Source organism: Hemitrygon akajei, chromosome 14 (assembly GCF_048418815.1).
Source record: "Hemitrygon akajei chromosome 14, sHemAka1.3, whole genome shotgun sequence".
Classification (NCBI taxonomy): Eukaryota; Metazoa; Chordata; class Chondrichthyes; order Myliobatiformes; family Dasyatidae; genus Hemitrygon; species Hemitrygon akajei.
In genome coordinates, this window is record NC_133137.1 from 7,143,101 (window position 1) to 7,170,382 (window position 27,282).

At 43.1% G+C, this 27,282-nt stretch overlaps 1 protein-coding gene across 2 annotated transcripts in view; it reads left to right on the top strand.

Annotated features, from left to right (window-relative positions):
* The window catches only part of susd2 (sushi domain containing 2), a 110,801-nt gene that overhangs the window by 64,397 nt on the left and 19,122 nt on the right, over positions 1 to 27,282 (top strand). For both annotated transcript variants that reach the window (XM_073065441.1, XM_073065440.1), the window contains exons 9-13: positions 4,210 to 4,478; positions 10,194 to 10,349; positions 15,215 to 15,379; positions 24,791 to 25,039; positions 26,622 to 26,894. In XM_073065441.1, the coding sequence (XP_072921542.1) occupies positions 4,210 to 4,478; positions 10,194 to 10,349; positions 15,215 to 15,379; positions 24,791 to 25,039; positions 26,622 to 26,894 (1,112 nt within the window). The remainder of the gene's footprint in view (positions 1 to 4,209; positions 4,479 to 10,193; positions 10,350 to 15,214; positions 15,380 to 24,790; positions 25,040 to 26,621; positions 26,895 to 27,282) is intronic.

Sequence of the window (27,282 nt, forward strand, 5' to 3'; positions counted from 1 at the left end):
AGAAATAGCCGGGGAAGTGATTACCCCCTCCCCTCCATTAGACTGTTTGAGGTAACTTATTTTTTATTCTTTCATACTTCCCTTCTAATATTTGTATTTTTTATATCGGTGCCCTTGTAATGCTACTGTGACACTGTAATTTCCTTTGAGATGAACAAAGTATCTATCTAGCTATATATCAGAGGGTCATGGGACTAGAGGATATTTCTGAGAAAAGTGGGGAGACGGAGGGATAAGGGCCATTGAGTGACTAAAATAGTGTGTATTTTAATGCTGGGTGATTGCTTAATAGGGAAACATCATAGATCAGCAAGGTCAGAGGCTAAAGCAATAATTTATCTCAGGACCAGAAACATAACTTTGCTGTGGTGAATAGTTTAAGATCCTTTGAGCGAATCGTGGGCTGAATCTACACGCCAGGACATTTGCTCAGCCAGTGGTGTAGTGAGTGACCCCATGTACCACCCTTTATTAGCTATTGACTATTGGACCTGTCTGCTTCCTCAGTGGATCCTGCGATTTAGAGCTCGGCATTCCCCTAATATTTCGCCTCCTCAGCTGCAGTGATCGGATCGTTATCACATTGCCATGTCTGGTGGCTGGCTCCCAGATAGACAACAGGCTCGACGTTTTTCGACAGACTTCATTGACTGCTGACTGCTTTGGGATACCTTGATGTCTTGGGTGTGGGCAGTATAAATAGATAGATTTTCTCTGTTATTCTGGGTCTCATTAATTTTAATATTGGACAGCTCACACACCACCCGGAAATGAACCCTGAAGTGCGTCAATCCAGTCATCCCTGAACAGGTATTCAAGTGTCGCAGGTCAAACCCTGGTCATGAAAGCGCCATTTGATGAATGTCAATAATAATTGTGCACATATTTTCATTCGATATTCTTTATTGTGATTTATTTGCAACTCTAGTTTCAATTGTTTTTGAGAACGTGAGAGAACCCCAAGGGTGTAGCTGACTGTGTGACTCTTTTCCTCCGTCTTTGACTGCCTTATTCTTTATGGCTGGTTCTGTCTGTCTGTTGCTCTCGTCTCCCTCTTCAATCTCCTGGGGCTCTCATACACACTCACTCTCAGACACAGGCCCCATCTAGTGGTGATACTGAGATGGTGCAGGCACTGCTCCTTCAGTTGTTCACCACTTTGCTACCACATTATCGGAATCAGCTGGGGCAGGCGGCTCACTGGGGAGAGAAAGATCAGTCCACTTAATAATTACGTTGTGCATTGAAATTTCTTCTCACGGGGGAGGTAAGTGTCTGGAAATCTTAACCCCACATCGTTGCGCAATTAGATCATAAGAAGACTTGATAGAAGTTTCTAAAATTGCAAGAGGTGTAGATAGAGTAGATAGCTGATGTGTTTTTCCCAACATTAAAATGTACACTCTGTGACCCGCTTTATTTCGTACCTCCTCTACCTAATAGAGGGAACACAGTGTATGTTTGTGGTCTTCTGCTACTGTAGCAGTTCCACTTCAAAGTTCGACGTGTCGTGCATTCAGAGACACTCTTCTGCACACCACTGTTGTAACTTGTGGTTATTCTAGTTATGGTCACCTGCCTGACAGCTTCCGGCCATTCTCTTCTGGCCTCTCTCATTAACAAGGTGTTTTCACCCACAGAACTGCCGTTCACTGGATATTTTTTTGTCTTTCACACCATTCTCTGTAAACTCTAGAGACTGCTGTGTGTGAAGATTCCAGGGGAACAGCAGTTTCTGAGATACTCAAACCACCCTGCCTGGCACCAACAATCACTCCGCAGTAAAGTCACTTCGATCAATTTCTTCCCCCAGTCTGATGTTTGGTCTGAACAACAACTGAACCTCTTGACCGTGGCTGCATGCTTTCAGGCATTGAGTTACTGCACGTGATTGGCCAACTAGATATCTGATTGACCGAGCTGGTGTACAGGTCTACCTAATAAGTGGCCATTGAGTGTATCGTATAGAGATGGGATCAGCTCAAAATAGGTGTGCTGGGCAATTTTTTTTTACGCAGAGAGCAGTGATTCAGATCGGATTCAGGTTTATCATCACTGATGCATGTCATGAAATGTGTTGTTTTGTGGCAGCAGTACAAATAAATATATTACTGTAATTAGTGAGCGCCTGGAGTGCACTGCTGTGGGTGGTGTTGGAGGCAGATACCACAGAGGTGTTTAAGAGGTCCTTAGACGGGAACATGAATATGCAGAGAAGTGATGGATATGGATCTTGTGTAGCCAGAAGGGAATAGTTTATTTAAATATTCAGTATGACACAACATTGAGGGCTAAAAGGCCTCCTTCTGCACCTCACTGCTTTCCTTTCCAAGTATTTCAAGTGAAGACAGGTACATTTTTGAAAGTTGGAAACTGGCACAGATGAGGAGGGGAGGGCTGGTGTGGGTGAGCCATCTTCATGCTGAATGGGGAGGGGGCAGAGTTGAGGGTCTCTGTGGTTGACTCCATTTTCTGTTTACTTGTGAACAAGTGGGGTCGATCTGCTTGCCCACTAGTTTCCGGTAACCACAATACTCATCGATGTGATCTGTGGTGCTGCCAGAACTTATCTTGCCTCTTACTAGTTTGGAAAGTTCGATAGTTCCTTATCGCACTAAAGACTTCACAATTTTAGAGTCAAATTTGGCCCTGCGTCACCTGCTCCCCCACATAGATTTTCTCTCATTTGCTGCTTTTCCCGGAATGCTTCAATTTACATTTCTCCCTCATGAGTACAACTGTTTCGTACTGTTGGCCCTGATACTTCTGCAATCCAGGGGTTCTTTGGAAGTCAAGTCATACTTGTTGCTTATGATTGTTTTGTTAGTGCCTCAAGTACAGAAAATAAATAAGAAAGAGGAGCCAAGAGAACAAAGAAAAAAGATAAAGGAAAAGCCAGTCATGATCGTTTTATATTTAGACCAGAGATAACCAAAATTCCAGAGATAACAATTAATCTATAAAGCTGCCAGATTCAAGTAGCGTGACATCTGCTACTGAAAACTAAGACGTTTATAGAGAAATATAGTAGCATCTGTAGGTAATTGCGGAAAATTCACTGAATAATTATTTGTACAATGTATAGGTAATTATATAAAAATACAAGAAAGCACAGGAGGGTTAAACTATGAGAAAAAAATTGCAATTCCTCACCCCTATCCAACAATAGCTTCACCCTCCCTACTTCCTCAGCCTCCATCTCCTCCACCTCCTCACTTTGATGAGGTATATGCTCCTCCTCCATTTTGGGATGCTTAGCTCTACTGTTAACACCTTGCCTTTGGAGATCAAAGCCCTTAACACTGGAGATCATTCCTCTGCCTCACTGTGTTCCTCCTTTCATCCATGTTAAAATCCTCCTCATTGACCAGGAATGTAGCCACCAGAAGGGGAAATTAATTGTTGTGTATTTAATATTTAAGTAATCTTTGAATAATCTTGCGTATATATATTGTTTGATTAAGCATTCTTGTTTATTTAAATAATTAACTAATGGGTTATATGTAAAAATATGTGAACTGCATACATCATCAGCCTACCATGCGCTGTGTGCGCCTCGCTTAAAGTAAACTGGAAGTTAGACCTGTATTTCTGGGCTCCCTTGTCTTACTTTGAATTGGTTTAATGTTCTGAAACTATAAAACCTAACATGAAAGATTGAAGACACAATTCTATTTCAAGGGTCGAAGGTTATGCCAATGGGGAGAAGGCATCTGAGTAGAAAGGAGAATATCATTCTACATCATTTCAGTCTACCCCTCACTTGTTATAGACCAACATAGCTGAATGCACACAGACCCGATCAGGTAACTGACAAGGTATAAGGGGACTATTTAACTATCTTGTGGACAACACTGGGTTGTTCCAAGTTGTTTATTTATTTCCTGCCCATTGTCCTTGGGCCAATACAAAGACTTCAGTGTATAGTAAACCTCGTGATCTCAGTCTGGGTATCAAGTAGACTATCCATAGAGCTAGAGAAACATGGTTGATAATAGCTCGCCTCCTGCCAGTTCTCTATTTGTACATAAGGTGTGTGTCTACGTTCCCGATTCCGCGATGGTGCCTTTGCATGGGCTGCTAACCTGTCCCAACGTTCCTGCTTTGTCGATGAACCCTGGGAGCAGGAATGATTCGCTTCGTAACGCTTCGCTGACGGCTGCTCCTTTCAGTAAGATTATTCTGCTGATGCTCTTCTTCCTCCGCCAGTCCTCAGTATGGTGCCGGCCAACAGTGCTGCTACGATGCCAAGGGTAAGCAAATTCTGACTGCAGACTCCACGGGAGGCAGCACCCCAGACCGAGCGCACGACTGGGGCTCCCCACCATACCAGAAACCCCCAAGGGTGCCCGGCTTTTCTCATGGCCTCTACGACGTGATCAGTTTCTATTACTGCTGCCTGTGGTCCGATAACTGCAAGCAGTACATGGACCTGCGCCCTTCCAGCGACTGCCGGACCTACAGGCCACCAAAGGTTGGTAAGTGATGCCAGTAATGGACGGTTACTTGTGCAGTGATCTTAATATCATGTTTAGCCCTGCATCACCTTTCTGTCCACATCCATTTCCTTTCAGGAGCTCCTGCTCCAGGGATGTCATGGAGTCATACGAGAGGTGATTGATAAGTTTGTGGCCCAAGGTAGAAGGAGTCAATTTAAGAAAACCTAGCGCACTTATTTTTCAACATAGTCCCCTCCTACATTTACACACTCAGTCCAGCGGTCGTGGAGCATACGGATCCTGGACCTCCAGAAAGTGTCCACAGCAGGGGTGATTGATAAGTCCGTGGCCTAAGGTAGAAGGGGATGAGTTATTAACTTCAAACTTTCTGCATAATCACTCAAAGAGTTGACCTGCATGTAAATGTAACGAGAGCTGTATAACTCATCTCCTTCTACCTTAGGCCACGATCTTATCAATCACCCCTGCTGTGGACACTTTCTGGAGGTCCAGGATCTGTGTGCTCCACGACCGCTGGACTGAGTGTGTAAATGTAGCAGGGGACTATGTTGAAAAATAAGTGCGCTAGGTTTTCTTAAATTGACTCTTTCTACCTTGGGCCACAAACTTATCAATCACCTCTTGTAGACTTATGTTGTGCTTTAGCACAAAACCAAACCCTTCAGTCCATCTAGACCATGCCGAACTGTTATTCTGCCTAGTCCCATTGACCCTCCATACCCTTTCTGTTCCTGTACACACCCAAACTTCTCTTAAATGTTGACATCGGACTCGCACCCCCCCACCTCCTCTGTGGCTTGTTCCACTCTCTTACCACCCTCAGAGTGAAGAATTTCTCCCTTAGCTTCCCCTGAAATATTTCACCTTTCACTCCTAACCTACAACCTCTAGTTCCAGTTTCACTCAACTGCAGTGGAAAAAGCCTGCTTGCATTAACCTCCATCTCTGCCCTTCATAATCATGGGCCAAATTATCATTACATAATGAAGTAATGTTCTATGTTCTGAATTGAGTCAGCTGGAGGAACTCAGCAGGTTGAGGGGGAAAGGGAACTGTTGATGTGTCAGTATTGAGAGGGCAACTTTGAGTCCTGATGTAGGATTTTGACTTGAAATGTCAAAAGTTTCTTCCTCTGCCCCCAACAGAGACTGTTTGACTGACTGAGTTCCTCCAGCAGGTTATTCATTGCTCCCGTCCAGCATTTGCTGTCTCCTGTATCTCCGAGGTAAAAACTAAGGTCAGCTCTCTCCCTTTCCACAGATGCTGCCTGCCTAGCTGAGCGTTTCTGGGGTTCTATTTTAGATTTCCAGTGTCTGCGTTTTTTTTTTGATTTTCACTTTGTCAGGCCTGATGCGATTGAATCAATCAAACCCCAGACTTTGCTCATGCAACGCAGAACGTGAGGGAGGGGTAATTCATCCATTTCCCTGCAGAGACCGCCCACCTATTCCTGGTCAATGCTGCTTGTCCTGGTGTGACCCCACAAGCCCTCAGCCTACCAGCTGCACTCACAAGACAACTTTGACAGCTGGTGAGCCGATACTCACTCCTGTCCCATTCGATGTCAAAGCTGTCAGTGTTCATGAATGTCCATGTATGTCCTCGGCCCTCACAAACATTCCACAACATACTGGGCCAGCCAAAAAAATCAAGCCACACCTACCAAAACTCATTCAAACCCATAACAATGAAGACATTGAAGCCAACTTAACTCTGTTATAAAATCGGCTAGTTTTATCTTTCACCCAGCAGCTGTTTTCTTCCCGTCATTAGAATTTTGACTACTCTCCTCATGCCAGGTTTAACCAGCTGGGAAACCTCTAGGAGCTGGCAATGCCCTGTTGGACTCCCTGCGTAGCTGACCTGAGCACAGCAGAGGCAGCAGACGCAGGTTGGAAGATATCCGGGGGAACTTGGGCCTACGCCAGTGCGTGAACTCAGAGCGCCTGTGGGGAACTACACTTAAATCCTGGCCAAAAGTGCTAGTATGAAGTGTGATGCCAGCACAGCCTTCTATTTGCACAGAGTTTCAGTGTTGTGATCATAACAGTGCTTTTTTTTGGGGGGTGGGGTAAGATGTTGTCTCTCTCTTGACACTCTTGCTAGACGTCAAAATGTGTTCTCCTGCTTCATTAATGTCATTTTCTAGCAGATAATGCTGAAGCCATTTTTGGATTGTCTGTTATCCCGATGAATAGTTTTTTCTTCTCACTGCTGAAACATAGAATTTACAGAACAGTAAATGCCCAGCTGGTGATATAGCTGTGCGATAAGATTCACGCCTTACCAACACAGGAGTCATCGTTCTTCTCAAATCCTGAGGCATTCTGACAAACTGAGATTAAAATGTTCATAGGAACTTTTATGAATTGTTTTTAACATTGATTTGGTCACCATGACAACAATGAAGCATCGGCAGTCAGGAACATGCAAACAATGGGAATCATGTTGGCTCACTTCAGCAATGTAAAACATCTGACATTAGTTCAACCATTCATTTTCCATGTCCCCTAATCTTCATTTCCATTGGAGATGTTACTGGTACAACATCACCCAACAGAGTGACCAGAGATCCCTCAAAAGTTGCCGTGAATGTTGATAGGGTTTTTAAGAAGGTGTATGGTGGTGTTGGCCTTCATTAATCGGGCAGTTGAGTTCAAGGGCTGCGAGATAGTGTTGCAGCTCTACAAACCCCTGGTTGGACCACCCTTGTGTTCAGTTCTAGTCACCTCATTCCAGGAAGGATGTGAAAGCTTTGGAGAGGGTGCATAGGAGATTTACCAAAATTCTTCCTGGACTGGAGGGGAAGTCTTATGAAGATAGGTTGGGTGAGCTTGCTCTTTTCCCTTTGGAGTGAAGGAGGACGGGAGGTGTCTTGATTGAGATATTCAAGATGATAAGCAGTATAGATAATACGGGCAACCAGAGGTCTTTTCTACGGGGGAGAAGTGGATAATACAAAGGGGTATAATTTTAAGGTGATTGGAGGGAAGTCTAGGGAGGATGGCTGAGGTAAGTTCTTTACACAGAGAGTGGTGGGTGTGTGGAACACCCAGCTAGGGGTGGTGGTAGAGGCAGGCACACTAGGGGCACTTAAGAAACTCTTAGAGAGACACATGGATGATAGAAAAATGAAAGGTTATGTAGGAGGGAAGTATAGGTTAATCTTAGAGTAGGTTAAAATGTCGGTACAACATCGTGGGTCAAAGGCCCTATACTGTTTTATGTTCTATGTTGTAAAATCAGCCATCACTCCCAGCAGATAATTGACAAATGGATAACTGATATGAATCCATCTCCACCTCTGCTGTTGCTTTCCAAGTTTGGATGTGACAGGTCTGCTGGGCTGGACTCCACCTCAATGGTTGCAGCAACACCAGGGGTTCCGGCAGTGCGGTGAGGTGGGTGCCATGGTAACTCAGTGGGCAGAGTAGCCTCGTCACAGCTCCTGTGACCCAGGCTTCGGGGCTGTCTCTTGTTGTTCTCACGTGCTCTCTGTCACCACGTGAGCTTCTCCTGGGCACTCCAGTTTCCACCTACATCCCAGAGACGTTGTAAATTGCGGTAGATGGATGTAGATGAACATGTGCGAGAGTATAGGCTACAGGAGAGGGGACTGATGGGATTGCTCCAGGAGATGGATGTGTAGAATGTCTTCCTCATTGAGGAGATCTGGAGGCATTCAAACACTGTGAATATACAAGTAGATAATTCAAATAATATAAACCTTATTTCAAAACACAACTACAGATGTCTAACATATTCATAATCAATAGCAAATTTTAAACTGAACCAAAATGAATAAACAAAGGGAATTCTTGTTCTCCTTTGCTCTATAATACAGTACACTGTCCTTTAATCTGCAATGGGCTATCAGATTCTGTATTTGGTCCAGTGTATATGGCCTGTTGGCAGTTTCCATGTCGAATCTAACTATGTGATTCCATACCAATTCTAACCCGAAGCAGGATTCAGGAGTCAGTGCACATATGTGGGAATCTCAGCTGGAAGGGGTTGTTGGATCCTGATGTTCTTGTGATCCAAGGCTCTTTGGAAGTCAAGAATGAAGCATAATACTTGTTGCTTCTAAAACTTTATTGAGCATTTCAAGAACAAAGGGAAAGAATGAAAGAAGAGATTGAACAAAAGGTAGTCCGGTCCTCTATACCAGACAGCTGATTCCACACTTTCCAATGAAATTCCATTACTTAAATTAACCAATAAGATAGTACCTATTCAAGTAATGTGACACCCACCACTAAAACTAATTAGTTTCCGGAAAAATACAAAGGGAACTGTAACTGCTAGAAAACTCACTGAACATGTACACAGTTAATTATATCAAAATACAAACAGGTATGAGAAAGTTAAACTACAAGGAAAATAACACTTATGTAGTCTAATCCAATGGGACAGTATCCTAAATCAGAACCCAATGATAAATACAGCATTCTGGAATGGTTTGTAGAACTCCCTCTGCTGCTTGCTGTGTTAGCAATTTACCAGGCTGTTGTGGAAACAATCATACTTGCACTGGCATAGCTTGGAAGCAGAGGTAACCAACCAGCTGAGACCATTGTGTCTGTGTGTGGACTTGCCATAATTGAGTTTTAAATGAGGAAAGTTGACCTGAAACCTGCCGGCTGAGGAACTGCCCTAATGAACCCAGGGAATACAAAAAAAATGGGAGTTGGACCCAATCCCTCAGCCCCTCATTCCTGCCCCACCACTTACTGCAATTGTGACTGATCTGCTCTCAGCCTCAGCTGCTCATCTGTGTCCTTTCCCCTTCAAATCTTGAACTTCTGGTCATAAATTCTATAGTGGGAAAATTCCACCCTCCTGTCTGTGAATCACCATGCTACCATTGGTGGTATTATCTAAGTATGACAAGGAGGCTTCCCCTATTTGTGGATTCTTCGCTATCAGTCCAAGAACATTGGAGATATTGCCATACCAGACTGACTTAGAAGTGTGACTCAGCTATGACAGGCAGATCTACGTCAGTAGCTACTTTATTAGGCACACCTGTACACCTGCTTATTAATGCAAATATCTAATCAGCCAATTAGAGGCAGCAACTCAATACATAAACACATGTAGACATAATCAAAAGGTTCATTTGATGTTCAGAGCATGCATCAAAATGGGGAAGAAAAGTGTGGAATGATTGTTGGTGCCAGACAGAGTGGTTTGAGTATCTCAGGAACTGCTGGTCTGGGATTTTCACAGCTGTCTCAATAGTTTACAGAAAATGGTGCGAGAAGCAAAAAGGATCCAAAGAGTGGCAGCTCTGGGGGGTTAAAATGCCTTGTTAATGACAAAGGTCACAGGAGAAAGGCCAGACTGGTTCAAGCTGACAGGAAGGTGACAGCAAGTCAAATAATCACACGTTACACCAGTGGTGTGCAGAAGAGCATCTGTGAATGCACAACACATTGAACCTTGAAGTGGATAGGCTACAGCGACAGAAGATCACACTCTTTTACCTAATAAAGTGACCACTAAGTGTACTTTTAGCATAATGCAGAATAAGTAAATTTGTTCAGTGCCTAAATGGGCCTTGGATCTGCAGCATCAACTTCACTCAGTTGAAAGATTGATGTTGAGGTGTTAAGCTGTAAATCAGTATTTAAAAAAAAAAAAATTTGTGATGTTGCACTTTCAAACCCTACGTAGCAATAGCTCTAAATTCTTATAGCAAATAGTCAGATATCTTGAACTCTTTTCCAGGCACAGCATTTGGGGACCCACATCTCTTTACGTTTGATGGTGCCAACTTCACCTTCAATGGGAAGGGGGAGTACACCTTGGTGAAAGGAGAAGCAAACTCCACAAGTGGAGCATTGCAAGTCCAAGGAAGGACAGAACTAGTCAAGAATATCAATGGTAAGAGTCTTCAGGCAGCAACGTTCATTATTAAGCAACTGCCTTGTTGAGCTATATGTTCTATATATATCTAAAATGAACTTTATTTGTCACATGTACGTCAAAACATTGAAAGACACATTTGTGTCAATGACCAACACAGTTCGATAATTGTGCTGGAACCAGCCTACAAGTGTCGCCACTCTTCTGACGCCATGTAACATGTCCGCAACTCATCAACCTTAACCATGCTTCTTTGGAATTTAGGAGGAAACCAGAGCTCTCAGAGGAATTCCGTGGGGAGAATGTACAAACTGCTTACACAGAGCAGTTGTGAATCAAACATCAACCAGTGATTCTGGCACTACAAAGTGATTGTGATCGCCGCCACACTACTGTGTTACCCCAAGATTCTTATCTTTCCAAGATTTGGTCAGATAAATCCTTCAAACACTAATGATTCCATTTCTATTTCTCAATACATTACTAAAATAGATCACTGATGCAAGAGAAGGCTGTTTTGTATGTTGGGAGGAGAGATGTAAAGTGAGAAATAGCTCCCAGATATCGGCATTATTTGTTTTGTCGGTATAAGTTGTCCATATTATCCATTAGAGGCTCATCGTCGTCAAGATCATCATCATCATGTGCCATGTTGTATGACATAGGCAATCATTGTCCAATGACCATGATTGTTCTTGGCATGATTTGCTAATACCTTCTTCCAGGCAGTGTCTTTACAAGACGGGTGTCCCCAGCCATTATCAATACTCTTCTGGTGTCAGTGGTTGCATACCAGAACTTGTGATATCCACCAGTTGCTCCCATGGCTTCCTGTGAATCCTGATCAGGGGGCTCACCTTGTCTAAGAGTGACCTGCAGCTTAGAGGAGAGAAGGAGTGCTTTACCCCTCCTTTGGTAGAGAGTTTATCTGCCCAATCAGGTCAGTAGTTTTAATAATGACCTGGTGTCACAATGGTCCTGCAAGTAGTGTGGCAAGTAACTCTTACTGCTTCAGTGGGCTGTGTTCAGTTCTGCTCTTGAGTGCTGTCGATGGGGAGTATACACGTTCTCTCTGTGACTTCACTGGTTTTCCCCAGTCACTTGGGTTTCCTTCCACCTCCCAAGTGCTGGCTGTTTGTTAGGTTAGTTGATGATAGTAGATGGTTCCACGTGTGAAGGCAATTGGATAGCAGGAGAAAAAGCAGAGTTCCAAATGGCATGTGTGAAGGAGTGGATTGTGGGGGAATGGGATTACCCTGGGAGTCAGTATAAATGTGATGGACCAAATGGCCTTATTCTTTGCCATAAGGATATATGAGAAAAACAATTAGCTATTTTTATTACTTCATAACTACAGGATTCCAGTGAATGACGACTTGAAAAGCTTATTTTGATCTCTAAAACTGAGTAATCAATAGATGATTTGTTACCAAAACCATTTTACAGCATGAAATAATTGACTAAATTGCTCTGATCTCTAATTGGAAAATATAAATAGACACAACAAGAATAAAGTGATTTTTATGCAGTTCAATTAATTATTATCTGGAAGGCTGAGGCTGAAAGGGAAGGCAAGTTCAAAATGGGATTGGATAAATATTTGTAGGAAAAACTGCAGTGAATCTGAACAATTGGCCCTTAACCTTTTGTTGATCCCAACTAGAGATTTATTGGCTAGAAGTTTTTCTACAGCTGGTAGCACTAAACACACTAACTAGTTGCCTTAGTACATCACAGTCAGACTACAGTCTTCATTTTTATGATAGTCAAGACGTCTGATAGTGGCCACACTAATTGCTCTAATTTAAAATGAATTGCAATTATCAGGGATGCTCTGAGCTTATAAACGTCAGGAATGACTAAATGAATTGGGATCTTTTCTTAATGGAAGAGCCAGCGGAATAAAGGAACACACACAAAATGCTGGAGGAACTCAGCAGGTCAGGCAACATCGATGGAAATAAACAAACAGCCAACACCTCAAGCTGAGACCCTTCTTCGGGACTAGAAAGGAAGGGGGGGAGACCCCACAATAAAAAGGTGGAGGGAGGGGAAGGAGGCTAGCTAGGAGGTGATAGGTGAAGCCTGGTGGGAGGAATGGTAAAGTGCCTGAGAAGAAGGAATCTGATAGGAGAGGAAAGTGGATCATAGGAGAAAGGGAAGGATGAGGGACCCAGGTGAAAAGAATTAAGAGGCCAGATTGGGGAATAGGAGAAAAGGGGAGGGGGAGGGAAATATATTTTTACCAGAAGGAGAAATTGATGTACATTCCATCAGGTTGGAGGCTACCCAAACGGAATATAAGGTGTTGCTCCTCCACCCTGAGGAGGGGGCCTCACATTGACACAACAGGAGGCCATGGACTGACAAGTGGGGACTGGGAATGGGAAGAGGAATTAAAATGTTTGGCCACTGGGAAGTTTCGCTTTTTGACAGATGGAGCAGAGGTGCTCGACCTGATGGAACAAAGACCTGATGCGCATTTTGTAAACTGGAAATATGGCCTCATAATTCAATCTCCTTGCTGCAGTCTGTAGGTACAAAACCAGAGCATGCTGGAAACATTCCCCTTCTCTCTTTTTCCATTCCCCATCTGGTTCTCCTCTCACCCCTTCTCTTCAGATCTCCTGTTCATCACCACCCTGTAGTACCCCTCTTCTTTCCCTTTCTCCCATGGTCCACTGCCCTCTCCTATCAGATTCCTTCTTCTTTAGCCCTTTGCTCTTCCACCTATCACTTTCCAGCTTCTTACTTCATCATTGTCACATGGGAAGAGTAATGTGATTGGAATCCATGATTTTCCTGGTGAAGGTAAAGGTTAGTGTTCCTGAAATTCTTCGGCTGTACGAACTTGCTGCGATTTGCAGTGTTGTGGAGGCTGTCATGGGGCACGCAAGTTCATGCCTTTCCTACCGAGTGGAGGATAGTAGGTGGCACGTGGACACAGATGTGTCCAGATGCCTGACCTCCCAGTAGTTCAGGATGATTGATCACACTGACTGGTTTTACATTTTTGAAATATGAATCCTGAGCTGTTCAGTGACAGATGTGTTCCGACATCAGGCTTCCCAGATGCAGATGTGGTCAGTTTTCCAGCTTTTCCCAGTGTTTTGTGCACAGCAATTCATCAACACATATGTCAAGATATCAGGCTACAGGAACTGTACATGTGCACCATGTTAAATTAGGGGCCCTAGCTGTGTGTTAACAGAGCAGAAATAGGTTGGGGAATGGGTTTGATGTGATTGCTCCAAGGACTGGCATGGAATCAATGGGCCAAATGGCCTCCTTCTGTGTCATAGGTATGAAAATGTGGGAAAATACAAGGCAGAGAAAGGAATGTAAAACTAGAACACTGACTTCCTGTCTAAACGTAACAGACTAACTCTAATTACCTCATCTGGATATTGACTGATATACTTAATGATAGCTCCCTGTATGTTAATTTAGAGTATAGACAGCAAAGATGTTTGTTTCATAAAATTATAATAATAATTTATATTAATGCAAGGCCACTTCCTTCCTCATTTATTTGAACTGTTGAGAAATAAGAAAGTCTTCCTCTAGGAACATACAGATCCAGGTTTCCAGCATCTGCAGAATCTCTTGTGTTTATGATTTGTTCTTCCTCCAGGAAAGTGTTTAGAGAGTTTATACAATGGATTCTGGCTTCCGGTGCACTGCTCATTGACATTCATTAATTTAGGAAAGGCATTGCTCTCTCTCAAGGTTTGACTAAAATTTCAATTCATTTAAATTGTTATTAGATTTGAGTTTCTGAATGGACTGTTCTTTTCAGTCATTAGTGCAGAACATCCTTAGAGCACAATTCTGATTGACGGGAAATGCTGAAGATTTGGTATCTGGTTCCTTCTCCCTAACGCAAAAGGCCATGTTTCCAGTGCTCTAACACACGACAGGTTCTCACAAACCCTTTAATGTGCAGGGACCCCAGCTTCTAGGCTCCCTTTAACACACAGGGGCTTCTGGTTCTAGCATTTCCTTTTAACATAAGAGCAATGCACTCCCCAGGTTAATGGGCAACAATGAAAAATTAAACCATTATTAAAGTGAGCAATTATTGCACTACCACAATGTCCAATGATAACAGTGGGTAATTATAATCATATAACTGGGCAATTACGACATCATACTGGTGGACAATTATACCATTATAACAGAAGGAATTTATAACATTACCCTGCAGACAACTATAACATTATGCAAGTGGGTAATTGCAGCATGTTAACAAGGAGTGATTATTGTGTTATAATGTTGTGATAGTGATGGCTGTTGCAGGATAACAGCAGAAAGTTATAGAGTTATCACTTAATAACTGGCACTATGATATATTAGAGCATTATAACTTGAGAGCACAAAAGGAGCATGTTGTCGTAGCATTGTACAACTGGGCAAACACTGTACTGTGATAATGAGCTGCTGAACAGTAGGCTGTTACCAGCAATGCATCAGTTTCATTGTTTAAGAGGTAGTTTAAGGCCGCATGATAACGTCGCAGTTAGCGTGTGCTACCTCAGCTCCAGCGACCCGGGTTCAATTCCCACTGCTGCTTGTAAGGAGTTTATATGCTCACCTGGTGACTGTGTGGGTCTCCTCCAGGTGCTAGGGTTTCCTCCCACATTCCAAGGATGTAAGGGTTAGTGGGGTAATTGGTCACATAGCTCTAATTTGGAGTCGTTGGACCGGAATGCTGTGTTAACTTGCGGTAATTCATTAAATCTCTTAACCTTTTAGGCACCAAGTTCTACGAGGAACGATATGATCAACATCCCAGAGATTTAATTCTGATTTTTTTTAAGCTGGCTTTCCTTTATATCAGGGAAATATTTATTGGCAATTTGCTGCTCTTCTTTTAATTACAGGAGCAAATGCAAATGTGACTGGATTTACTGCTGTTGCTATGCAGGAAGGTGATTCTGATGTGATTGAATTCCGCATCGCTAGCCATGACAATGGCAGCAGCTTGGAGGTACTGATCAACAATGGACCTGCAACTTTCCATGAACAGAGCTGGATGGACCTTAAAGGTAAGCTTTGTCAAATTGGTGAGATGATCGGAATTTACCTGATCAATCCTCATGATCAGGACTTGGACTGAAACGTTGACTGTTCATTCCTCTCCATAGATGCTGCCTGATCTGCTGAGTTCCTCCAGCACATTGTGTGTGTTACTCTGGATTACCTGTTAACTTCCTGACTTCCCCAGACTGCTAGCAGTGGCTCAATAGATAGTGCCCTGACCTGATTCAAGTCCCACATCAAACACTTGGCATGAAGGCCTAGACTGAAGCTTCACTGCAGTGTTGAGAGAGATCTGCATTATTAGATGTCCTGCCTTCCAAATGAGACAAGTCAAGAACCTGCCCTTCTTATATAAACATATTCATTCAAAATACAGCAAGAGATTTCTCCATGTTTTTTATTTATACTGCAGCCAAAAGCAATGTAACAGATTATCTAGTTGTCATCTCATTACAAGTCAAATATTAAAACTATATAGAAGACTGTTTGGAGGATGTGAACTGTATTGCTAAGACCAGCAAATATCACCCATCCCTAATTATCTTCAAAAGTGTAATATAGTGCAGGGATGTGTATGGTCATGCACTTTGGTAGAAGGAATAAAGGCATAGATTACTGGAGTCATAGAGTCATAGAAAAGTCCAACACAGAACCAGTGCCTTCGGCCCAGCTAGTCTGTGCGGAAGCATTTAAATTGCCTACTCCCATTGATGTGGACCGGGGCCATGGCTCTCCATACACCTAGCATTTATGTTGAAATCGAGCTTGCATGCAACAGTTTTGCTGGCAGCTCATTTCACACTTTCACGACAGTTAAGCAATTTTCTAAATGAGGAGACAATTCAGAAATCTGAGGTGCAAAGAGATTTGTGAGTCCTTGTACAGGATTCTCTGAAGGTTAATTTGCAGGCTGAGTTGGTGGTAAGGCATGCAAATGCGATGGTAGCATTCACGTCAAGAAGGCTAGAATGTAAGTGTGAGTGAGGCATCCGTTAGTCTCGCGAGACCATAGATCTGCACCTGGAAAGTCTTGCTTCAGTCTCTCCAGGGTGCAGGCCTGGGCAAAGTTGTATGGAAGGCCGGCTGTCTTCCCTCTCCGTGACACCGATGTTGTCCAAGGGAAGGGCAAGGGCTGATACGGCTTGGCACCAGTGTTGTTGCCAGAATGAGGTTGAAGACAACGTCGGACTGCCTTAGGGACTCCAGCTCCGGATTTGTCCTCAGGGTTTACTCCCGAAGCCTTTCCCATGAGTGGGTATGGCCGCAAGGCAGCAAAGGTTTGAAATCAAAGTTTTCCCTCTCTTAGATGGACTGCCTTCCACCTACCCGAATATAAGAGCGAGAATGTAATACTGAAGCTTTTTAAGGCATTGGTCGGTCTGCACTTGAAGTATTGTTAGCAGTTTTGGGCACATTCCCTAAGAAACGATGTGATTATGTTGGAGCAGGTCCAGAGGAGGTTTACAAGAATGATCCCAGGAATGAAAGAATTAACATATGAAGAGTGTTTGATGGCTCTGGGCCATCTAAACTGGAGTTTAGAAGAACGAAAGTGGATCTCATTGAAACCTTATGCATATATTTTTTTGGCAGCTCAGGCACAGTGAGTGTGAGTAGGATGGAATGCTCCTCCTGTTAGATGTGGGACTTCAGGATACCAGGCGGTTTCCCTGATGACTATATCTGCAAGAAATGCATCCAACTTCTGCACCTGACTGACCGGGTTAAGGAGTTGAAACTGGAGTTGGATGTACTCAGGAACATTCGGGAGGCTGAAGATATCATAGATGAGACTATTAAAGAGGTGGTCACACCCAGGGCACAGGCATCAGACAATAGATGTCTGAGCGCCAGGAGAGGTAAGGGGATTACGAAATCTGTGCAGGATCCTCTGTGGCCAGTCCCCTTAGCAACAAGTATATCTCTTTGGATATGCTGGGGGATGATCCATTGGTGCACGTCAGTAGCATCCAGGCTGGTGGCAACTTGGCTCAACAGGGAAGGGTAAAGCGATGGGTAGGTTAGTAAATTTGCGGGTGATACCAAAATGGGTGGGGTTGTGGATAGTGTGGAAGACTGGCAAAGAGCACAGCGTGATATAGATCAATTGCGGGTACGGGCAGAGAAATAACAGATGGAGCTTAACCCAGATAAACGGGGGAAGTTGCACCTTGGTAGGGAAAATGCAAGGGGACAGTACACTGTGAAGGGCAAGATAGTTAGCAGTGTTGCTGAGCAGAGAGATCTTGGGATCCAAATTCATATCTCCTTGAAAGTGGCTACACAGGTCGATAAGGAGGCTTAGGGAACGCTTGCTTTTATTAGTTGAGGCACTGAGTTGAAACCAAGAGATTATGTTGCAACTTTATAGAACTCTGGTTGGGTTATTGCATACAGTTCTGGTGACTATAGGAAGGATGTTGAGGCTTTGGAGAAGGTGCAGAAGAGGTTTGCTTGGATGCTGCCTGGTTTAGAGGGTATGTGCCACCATGAGAGTTGCTATCTGGAGCAGAGGATAAGGGGAGATATGATAGATATTTATAAGATTATAAAAGGCATAGATAGAGTAGACAGCGAGTATCTGTTTCTCAGGGTAGAAATATCTAATACCAGAGGGCATGCTCTAAAGGTGAGAGGGGGTAGGTTCAAGGGGGATGTGAGGGGTAAGTTTTTTACTCAGAGAGTGGTGGATGCCTGGAATGCACTGCCTGGTATGGTGGTAGAGGCAAATATATAAGAGGCTTTTAAGAGATGTTTAGATAGGCACATGGATGTGAGGAAGATGGAGGGATATGGATATTGTATAGGGAGGAGGAATTCATTCTTGATTTGCTTTTTAGCTTGTCTGGCACAACATTGTGGATCACAGGACCCGTTGCAGTGCTGTACTGTTCTATGTTCTATATTGAAAATCCTAGAAAGAGTGGGTGTGGAGAGGATGCTTCCAGGAGTGAACGGCCAGAGAGTCCAGCCTTTAGAACAAAGGTGAGGAGGAATTTCTTTAGCCAGTAGATGGGGAATCTATAGAATTCATTGCCACAGATGGCTGCAGAGGACAAGTCATTGGGCATATTAAAGCGGAGGTTGATAGGTTCTTGATTAGTTATACTTTGTCACTCCAGAATCTAATGAAAAGAAAGACATGGGAGCCAGGAAGTGCATGTCTACTTTGTTTTAACTTAGTGAGGCGCACAGATATGATGTCGTGACGTAATGATTTATGTCATTCACGTACTTCTTACATATAACCCATAATGAAATGTAAACAGACAATGCTTAATCAACAATGTATTTGCAATATTACTCAAATATTAGTGAAATATTAAATACACAACACTCCACCCTGCTTAGCTAAAAACTCCAACTCAACATAGAATACATCTGAACTCAGGTATACTCAAATATGGAACATATTGCTCTGTAGTTATTTTACACACACACACTCACACTCACACGCACGCACACACACACACACACACACACACACACACACACACACACACACACACACACACACACACACACACACACACACACACGTATGTACATGCATGTTGTTTACTATATAATGCAACTACTATAGAAACATCCACAGCACCATATACTATAAATTCCCTCATTCAGGTCTAAAGATTTAATTGCTGTGGAAGATTTCTTACCTTGTCTCTCCTGACAATGGGGTCACTCTGCTTGGCAGGAGAGACTTGTGGTTGTGAAACAATCTCAGGTTCAGGGGCCTCCTCTGTGCTGGTTGTAGGAGTTGTCTCTGAGACTGCTGGAAGTGGTTCTACAGCTGTGGACACCATTCCTCTCTAATGACTGACTCTGCTCTCCTCAGCTGATCGATGTGTTGTTTCCAGAAGACATCAGACCCAGTCTCCATTGTGTAGGAGAGTGGTCCAGTTCTGACCTTAATCTTTCCGAGTTCGCACATTTGATCACTCTGTAGTCCCTCGTCAGGACTGCTTGTTCAGGGGTGAAACATCGAACCTCCTTGTTTGAGGAGCCCTCAGTCTGTCTCAGCTGTTTGTCCTGCACACTCCTCCTGAGACTGGGTTTGAGGAGTTCCAAACGTGAGCGCAAGGGATGACCCAGGAACGGTATAGCGGGTGAGTTGTTGGCTGTGGAGTGCGCTGCATGGTGATATGCAAGGAGGAAGTTGGTGAGCTTCTGATTCAGTGTCAGTGTAGTGTGTTCCGTTGACAGTGCTCGCAGTGCCTTCTTTAAACTCTGGACAAACCTTTCTGGATGGTACGGGGCAGATGTAATATGTCTTATTCCATTCATTTTCAGGAGTGACTGAAACTGTTCTGCACAAGCTGTGCTCCATTGTCACTGACTGTACTGGAACACCAGTCCTTGAGAAGAGGCTTCTCAACACGTCAGCAGTGTGCGAGACTGAACATATTGGAACATGTCTGGCCACTTTGCAGCTGCACCCACTACTACCAAGAAATTTGTGCCCAGAAATGGTCCAGCAAAATCCTCATGAATCCTCTGCCAGGGCGAAGCAAGCCAATCCCAAGGATGGAGAGGCACTACTCTTGCCACCTTCTGAATGTACTGGCATTCAGGAGACTTTCGATTTGCATTAGGGAACATGTGTCAAGGGGAGAGTCCCCTTTTGTAAACTTTTCAGGTATTTTCTTTTCCAAGGGTAAATGGAACATCCCATCAGCATTTGCATGATTAGTTGTTCCCTTGGATTCAGGCTTGTAATTGTGTCCTCCAGGCAGAGAGCCCACCTCTGTACTTGTGCTGCTGCTGTTAGTGGAACACTCTTCTGTGGATGGCAAATGGACACCAGTGGTTGATGAGCAGTAACAGGGGTAAACGTTCCCCCATATAGGTACTGGTGGAAATGCTTACCCCCCCAAACCAGACCCAAGGTCTCTCTGTCAACCTGAGAGTAATTCTTCTCAAGCATTAAGGAAATGTGATGCAATGGCTATGGGGCGTTCACTTCCCTTACTCACAACATCCACCTATACCATAAGGTAAAGCATCACAGGCAAGCTTCGCTGGATAATGTGTGAGTACAGTGTCTGACATCACCACTTCCTTTGCCTTTTGGAAAGTCACCTCACACAGCTTTGTCCATTGTCATTTCTTCCCAGTCTGTAGTAATGAGTTCAAGGGTGGACCACGGTAGCCAGATTTGGTAGGAACCCGAAAAAGTAATTGACAAATCCTAAAAAGAAAGGCAACTGTGACAAGTCCTTCATCCTTGGGGCATCCAGCACTGCTTGAATTTTCTCAACACACTTGTGTAATTCTTCTGCACCAATGGTGTGACCACAGTAAGGGATGCTTGGTTTAAAGGATACACACTTGTTCCATTGTGTCCTGAGCCCATAATCTTCTAATATTTTTAATACTGTCTTGAGATTTTGGAGATGTTCCTTGACATCCTCACAGGTCACAATGATGTCATCCAGGTAACACTGAGGGCCTGGGCAGCCTTGCATCACCTGGTCCATCGCTTTCTGCCAGAGTGAAAGTACAGATGCTACTCCATAAGTAAGGCTATTTTAGGAATAAAGCCCTTTATGAGTGTTTATGGTGAGGAACACTTTGGAGTCTTCCAACTCCATCTATAGGTAGGTGTCATCTAAGTCCACTTTACAGACGTGTTTTCCTCCAGAAAGGTTTGCAAAGATAGCCTCTGTATTGATCTATTTTCAGTACTGGGTTGATGGTGACATTAAAATCACCACAGATCCTGGTAGACTCATTCTTCTTGGCTACTGGAACCACTGGGCTCCACTCAACCATGGAAAGAACCCCTTCAGCCTCAAGGCAATCTAGCTCACTGGCTGCTTTATCTCAGATGGTGTAAGGAACTAGATGGGCCTTGTAAAATTTTGGTGTGACATTTTCACTTAATACTATTTTACCCTTGATATGTTTAAGTTTTCCAATCCATCCTTGAACGCTGCTGTGGCATCATCCAGTACCTTTTTAAATTCACTTTCAGTTGACTCTATTGCAGAGGATGTGGTATGCAATTGGTGGATGGGTCTCCAATCAAGCTGTTGTTGTATCAGTCACTCACATCCCCATGATGCTGGCCCTCCTATTTATTACATACAAGACCAATGTGACCTGCTGGTTGTAGTACTTCACTGTTCTGAATGTCATTCCCACGAGAGTTATCTTTTCTCCAGTATATGTTCTTAGTTGGATATCTGCAGGTTTCAGTCCAGTATGTATGAAATACCATTTTGTGGAATGACTGAAACAGCCGAGCCAGTGTCCAATTCCATTTTAATTAATTTGCTGTTCACTTCTGATGTAAGCCATATTGCCTATCTATTGTTAGTTTTCATGTTGTAAATCTCAAGGCTACTAAGTCCTGTGTCTCTTCTCATTATCAGATTTTTCATCAACAACATACAGATTAGTGCTCTTCATGAAATTTTAACTTGACTTTTTAACCTCATCTCTTCCATGTGCAGTCCACTTATTTCTGTCTGCCAAACATGCTCTTTGTATGTGTCCTAATTTGTTGTATTTTCTGCTAGTTTTGCCTTTAAACCTGCATTGGTCTGGTGTATGTGAGCTCCTGCCACAATGGTAATGCAATTTGTTCGGCCAGGCCATTTTGTGTTTGGATGTTGTCATTTTGTTCACACTCGCTTCATTCCTGACTGCAACTCAATTGCTTCTCTGACTGCTGTTTCCATTGTTTCAGTGACTTCAACAGCTCTTTTAAGTGTGTGCTGTCCTTGTGTTAAGAGCTTCTTTGTTTTTGAATACTTCCTTGTAAGATCCCACAAACTAAATGATCTCTCAATGTATCATTAAGCCCATCTCTGAACTGACAATGCTTGGACATTTCCTCAATTCAGCTACATAAACTGAAATCATTCCCCTTCCATTTTGATTCTGCTCTTGAATCAGAATTAGAATCAGAATCAGGTTTACTATCATTGGCATGTGTCATGAAATTTGTTAACTTAGCAGCAGCAGTTCAACGCAATACATAATTTAGACAATGAAAAAATATATAATAATAAATACTTAAATTACAGTATACATATATTGAATAGATTAAAAATCATGCATAAACAAATAATATATATTTAAAAGTGAGGTAGTGTTCACGGGTTCAAAGTCCATTTAGGAATCGGATGGCAGAGGAGAAGAAGCTGTTCCTGAATTGCTGAGTGTGTGCCTTCAGGCTTCTGTACCTCCTACCTGATGGTACCTGTGAGAAAAGGGAAACCTAAAGCATACTGCAATCAACTATAGTTTTGGTTTAAATGTTGCTGCATTAGGTTCATGATATCAGCAAAGCTTGTTTTGGCTGGTTTGGTTGTAGCAGTTAAACTTCAAAGCAAACTGTATGCTCCTCCACCTCGTGCAACCAGCAATATGGGCACTGGTTTTTCAAATGCTATTTCCTTTTCTTTAAAATACTGCTCAATTTGTTCAGTATATATCATCCGGTTATCTGTTGTGCAATTGAATGCATCTAGCCAGCCATTTCTGTTTTTATTTATTTATTTATTTATTAGCACTGGGCATTCATTATTTATGAAACCATGAAATTAATTTGTTTTCTTCCTTCTTGCCTCTCTCTCTTTTCAAAGAAACACTCACTGCACTTTTTTTTTACTTCAACATCTGTCTCCCCCTTTGGGAGAAAAACATGTTGCACTTCAACCAGTAGGTAGTTGTTATGGGTTCATTTTAAAACTTTCTTATTGCCAATGTTATGTTTGTAATTTCAGAAACTAATCAAAAGAAGAACACGGCAGCCAGGAAATGTGTATCTAAAAACATTTGTACTTAGTTTTACTTTCCTTCTTTTTAGCGGGCAGCATATATGACATGGTGGTGTAATGACATACGCCATTCACAAACTTCTTACATACAACCCATAAAATTATGTAATCAAAGAATGCTTAATGAACAATATATTTATAATGTTACTCTATTATTACTAAAATATTAAATACAGTACAGATGTCAAAGATTATAGGAAGAAAGCAGGAGAATGGAGTTGAGAGGGTTAATAAATCAGCTATCATGGAATGGCGGAGCAGACTATATGTACCAGTTGGCCCAATTCCGCTCATGTGTCTTAAAAGTGAAGTTTTTATTTTCAGGTTTGCCTTTATTGGGGTTGCTTCTTGCTCATTTCTTTTCAGATACAAGTTTAAGTTCAAGTTCAGTTGTCATTCAACCATACACACTTATACAGCAAAATCAAACAGCATTCCTCTGGGGGTAAGGTGCAAAGCATGGTGTGTACAGTCGCACAAGCACACTAATTATGATAGCACACACGGTCACAAAAAATAATATTAGCACAAGTCGCTGAGTGGCCTGGCCTGAAGATTGGTGGTGTATAGGACATTCTCCTGAAGCCACATTTCTGCAAGAACAAGTACATAGCAGTTCCTCATCTCACACTGGTTCAGAGGACGAAGGCAAATGAGCTGGTCTCATGCTGCAAGCAATCTAGCTTGTCTTCCTTGGAGCAAGGAGCACTGACAGAAGGGGCCAGTCCCCAACGCAGCACAGATTCCAACGTGACTGTTGTGCCTCTGTTCTCTCCCACCCTGTCCCAAGCGTCTCCTCCCCTAGGTGGCAGTAAAAGGTGATGCCGCGCCATGAAGGCCTGTTCCGCACAACAAGTGAGGCCATGCAGCTTCCTCCCCAAATCAGTCTCACCGATGAATCAGTCTTGCAGTGTTTTATGTTACCAGTGTCCACCAGGGTTTTGTGATCACAAGAAAACTGTCTAAGACACTCATTTGCACCACTTTTTGGATCAGGAAAGGCCACTGTGACCAAGCACACTGCCAGCTTTGGACCAGGGTCGTGAATCCTGTAGTATTCGAACTGGGAGAATAGTTTTGCTGAAAAGTAGGTTACCGAGAATGAATGGGATTCAGGGCGAGCCGTGATACAGCAGAAGGCAGAGGGCCAAACTTGGTCAGATGAGACCTCAGTTGAGGAAACTTGGTCAGCATGGACAAGTTGACCAAAGAGCCTGTTTCCCTGTTATATAACTCCATTTCTTTACAAACTATCAGCTTACCTGTATTATATCAACGTCATTAGCCGAAAGAGTAATTTGTGATCATAGTATTATGCTTTGACATGTTGTAAAATATGAATAAAATAACATAGAACAGGAGTGGGTCATTGGTCCCTTGAACCTGCACTGTCATTATGATTGTGGCCGATCTGTCCTGGACCTCATCTTCTTCCCGGTGGTTTCCCCACTCCCTCAATTCAAAAACAAATAATTAATTCCTCTTTGAATATCCAAACTCCCGCAATTCTCCGGGGACAAAGAATTGCAGATGTTTACTGGCCCCTTTAAAGGGGCCATCAGTTCAGGTGCATGAACCAATGCAAGAGTTTTAAGTGGATTTACCTGGGTGCCTCTCCTCCTCTAGGGGTCTACCTCTATTCGGCCAGCCCACAGAACGTTACTGCCATGTTTCCTTCTGGAGCTGGTGTGGAAGCAGAGATCAGGGGCTCAATCCTGAGCATCAACATCCTGCTACCAGACACGTTCACAAACCAGACAGAGGGGCTGCTTGGAGTGATGAACGACAACGTGGATGACGACTTCACCTTCAGAAATGGATCAGATCTACCAGCCGGCGCGGGCGAGGAGAGTATCTATGCATTCGGAGCCAGCTGTAAGTAGAAGGCCTCCCAAGGCACATCCTCTGGCCTTTTCAAGTCACACATAGGACCATGGATCAATCCCAATCCAGGCATCAGGACTGGTGAATCAGAATTGGTTTATTAGCATTACCTTATATGACGTGAAATTTGTTGCCTTGCGACAGCTTTGCTGTGCAAAGGTAACATAATTGCTATAAATTATAGAATGAATGAATAAATAAATAAATAAACGCATAGAGCAAAATGCGAAGAATGATGAGGTTGTGTTCATGGGTTCTTGGGCCGCTCATGAGTTTGATGACAGAAGGGAAGAATCTGTTCCTAAATCACTGAGTGGGTCTTTGGGCTCCTGTACCTCTATGCTGATGGTGCTGGTAAGAGGAGTGCCTGTGCCGGATGTGGGTGTCCTTAATGATGGATGCTGACTGAGACAATGCCTCTTGAAGATGTCCTCAATGATGGTGAAGGTTGCGTCTGTGATGGAGCTGGCTACGTCCAAGCCCTCTGCAGCCTCTGGCAATCCTGTGCATTGGAGCCTGCATCCCAGGTTGTGAGGCAACTGATCAGAATACAGGGTTTTGACCGTTTCTTTCCCCTGCCAGATGCCACTTGAGTTCCTCTGGCAGACTGTTTGTTGCATACACTTTGGTAGCCCTGACTTCTCTTTGCCTCTCCCAGCCATCCTCCTGAAGCCCTCTCCCACTATCCCACACTTCCACCCACATGCATGGAGATCTTAGACATTTTTGACACCAGTATTGAAGGCATCTTGACTCTGCCAGTCCTGTCCTTTTCTCTTGTCCACCAAGACCAACCTCCCTAAAGATTCTCCGGCATTTCATCTCCTAATTCAAATAGTTTTCCTTTGCACCGCTTCTCACAAACCTTTTCAGTTTGTCATGTCCACAAAACTTACGACTTGTTCCCTGGTCTTATTGCCAGTAAACTGCTAGACTTAGCCAACTTCTCCTACTGGTCCTTGCAGTAGCAGCTTGTACTGTTAATATTCTTGCTGTTTGGAGTATCCATCCCCTGTTTGCTAAGTTACTGAAATGAGCCAGAACCATAAGCAGGCTTCAGACTGCCCAACAGGATGCCTGATAAAATCAGCTCAGACAAGCTTCTACCAAGTTCTCCTCCCTCAATTTAATTTTAAAACAATGTTTCCTTTATAAATGCCAACTTAATCGGAGATGATTTCAGAACTGCTTGAATAAATTCTGCGGAAAGTCATTGGCTGTTGCACAGTGTCAATATGACCATCTCAAGGAAATTGTAATTGTGTTTATTGTGTTATAGTTTTAGTAGATGACTGTTGTTACAGCTGGAAATACATGTTAATTTAATCCTGGCCCTGTCTTTTCTATGTCTCCCTCCCCTCTCGTCAGTCATCATTCTTATTCTACATCAGTTAACCCAACTTTTGCCTCATTGCTTCTCCATTTTCCATCTCCACAGCCAATATGGACCCTTTCCAATATTCCTCAGATAAAGAAACTTTTGTTATTCTGAGCTGTTATCAATATCCAGCTTTGATCTATAACTGTCGTTGCCACATCAGCAGGGTTAATTGATTTCACGTATTCTTTTCAGGGGCGATTGAAAATAAGAGTTCTCTCTTCACCTATGACAGTCAGTTCTTGCTGAACAATTACTTACATGCTCCCAAGCATGACCCAGCCTTCACACCTGTCTTCCACGTGTCGGACAACCCAGCAAACCCCCTGCATGCCGAGATGAATGCCCTGTGCGAAGGGATCGAGTCTTGTCAGTTTGATACTCTTGTAACCAAAAGCCTCCAGGTGGGAAAAGAAACAAAGCTCTCCTATCTGAACTACCGAAAGCTGGTTGAAAGCCTTGAACCAGGTAAGTTACTGTATATAATTGCTACTCTGCTTGATGTGTAAACCTGACTTGACCACATGAATGAGATAGAATTTACATTGCAGAAATAGACCACTTGGCCCAATTGGCTTCGGTTACTATCCAAACCTCCAAACAAGCTATCTAACCCACTCGGCATCTTACCTTATTTCTTTTCCCCTTGTGCCTTTGTCGTCAAAAACTGTAAGAGTCAAATTTATTGTCAGACGTACACACAGGTGCAATGAAATGCTTATCTGCAGCAGCATCACAGGCATATAGCAAGCAAAAAAAAGCTAAATTAAACATAAATTAAGCACAATTTATTCAAGAAAGAATGCAATTAGATGAAGAACAACAGCATCCATCTTAGTCTTTTCCAAACTATACC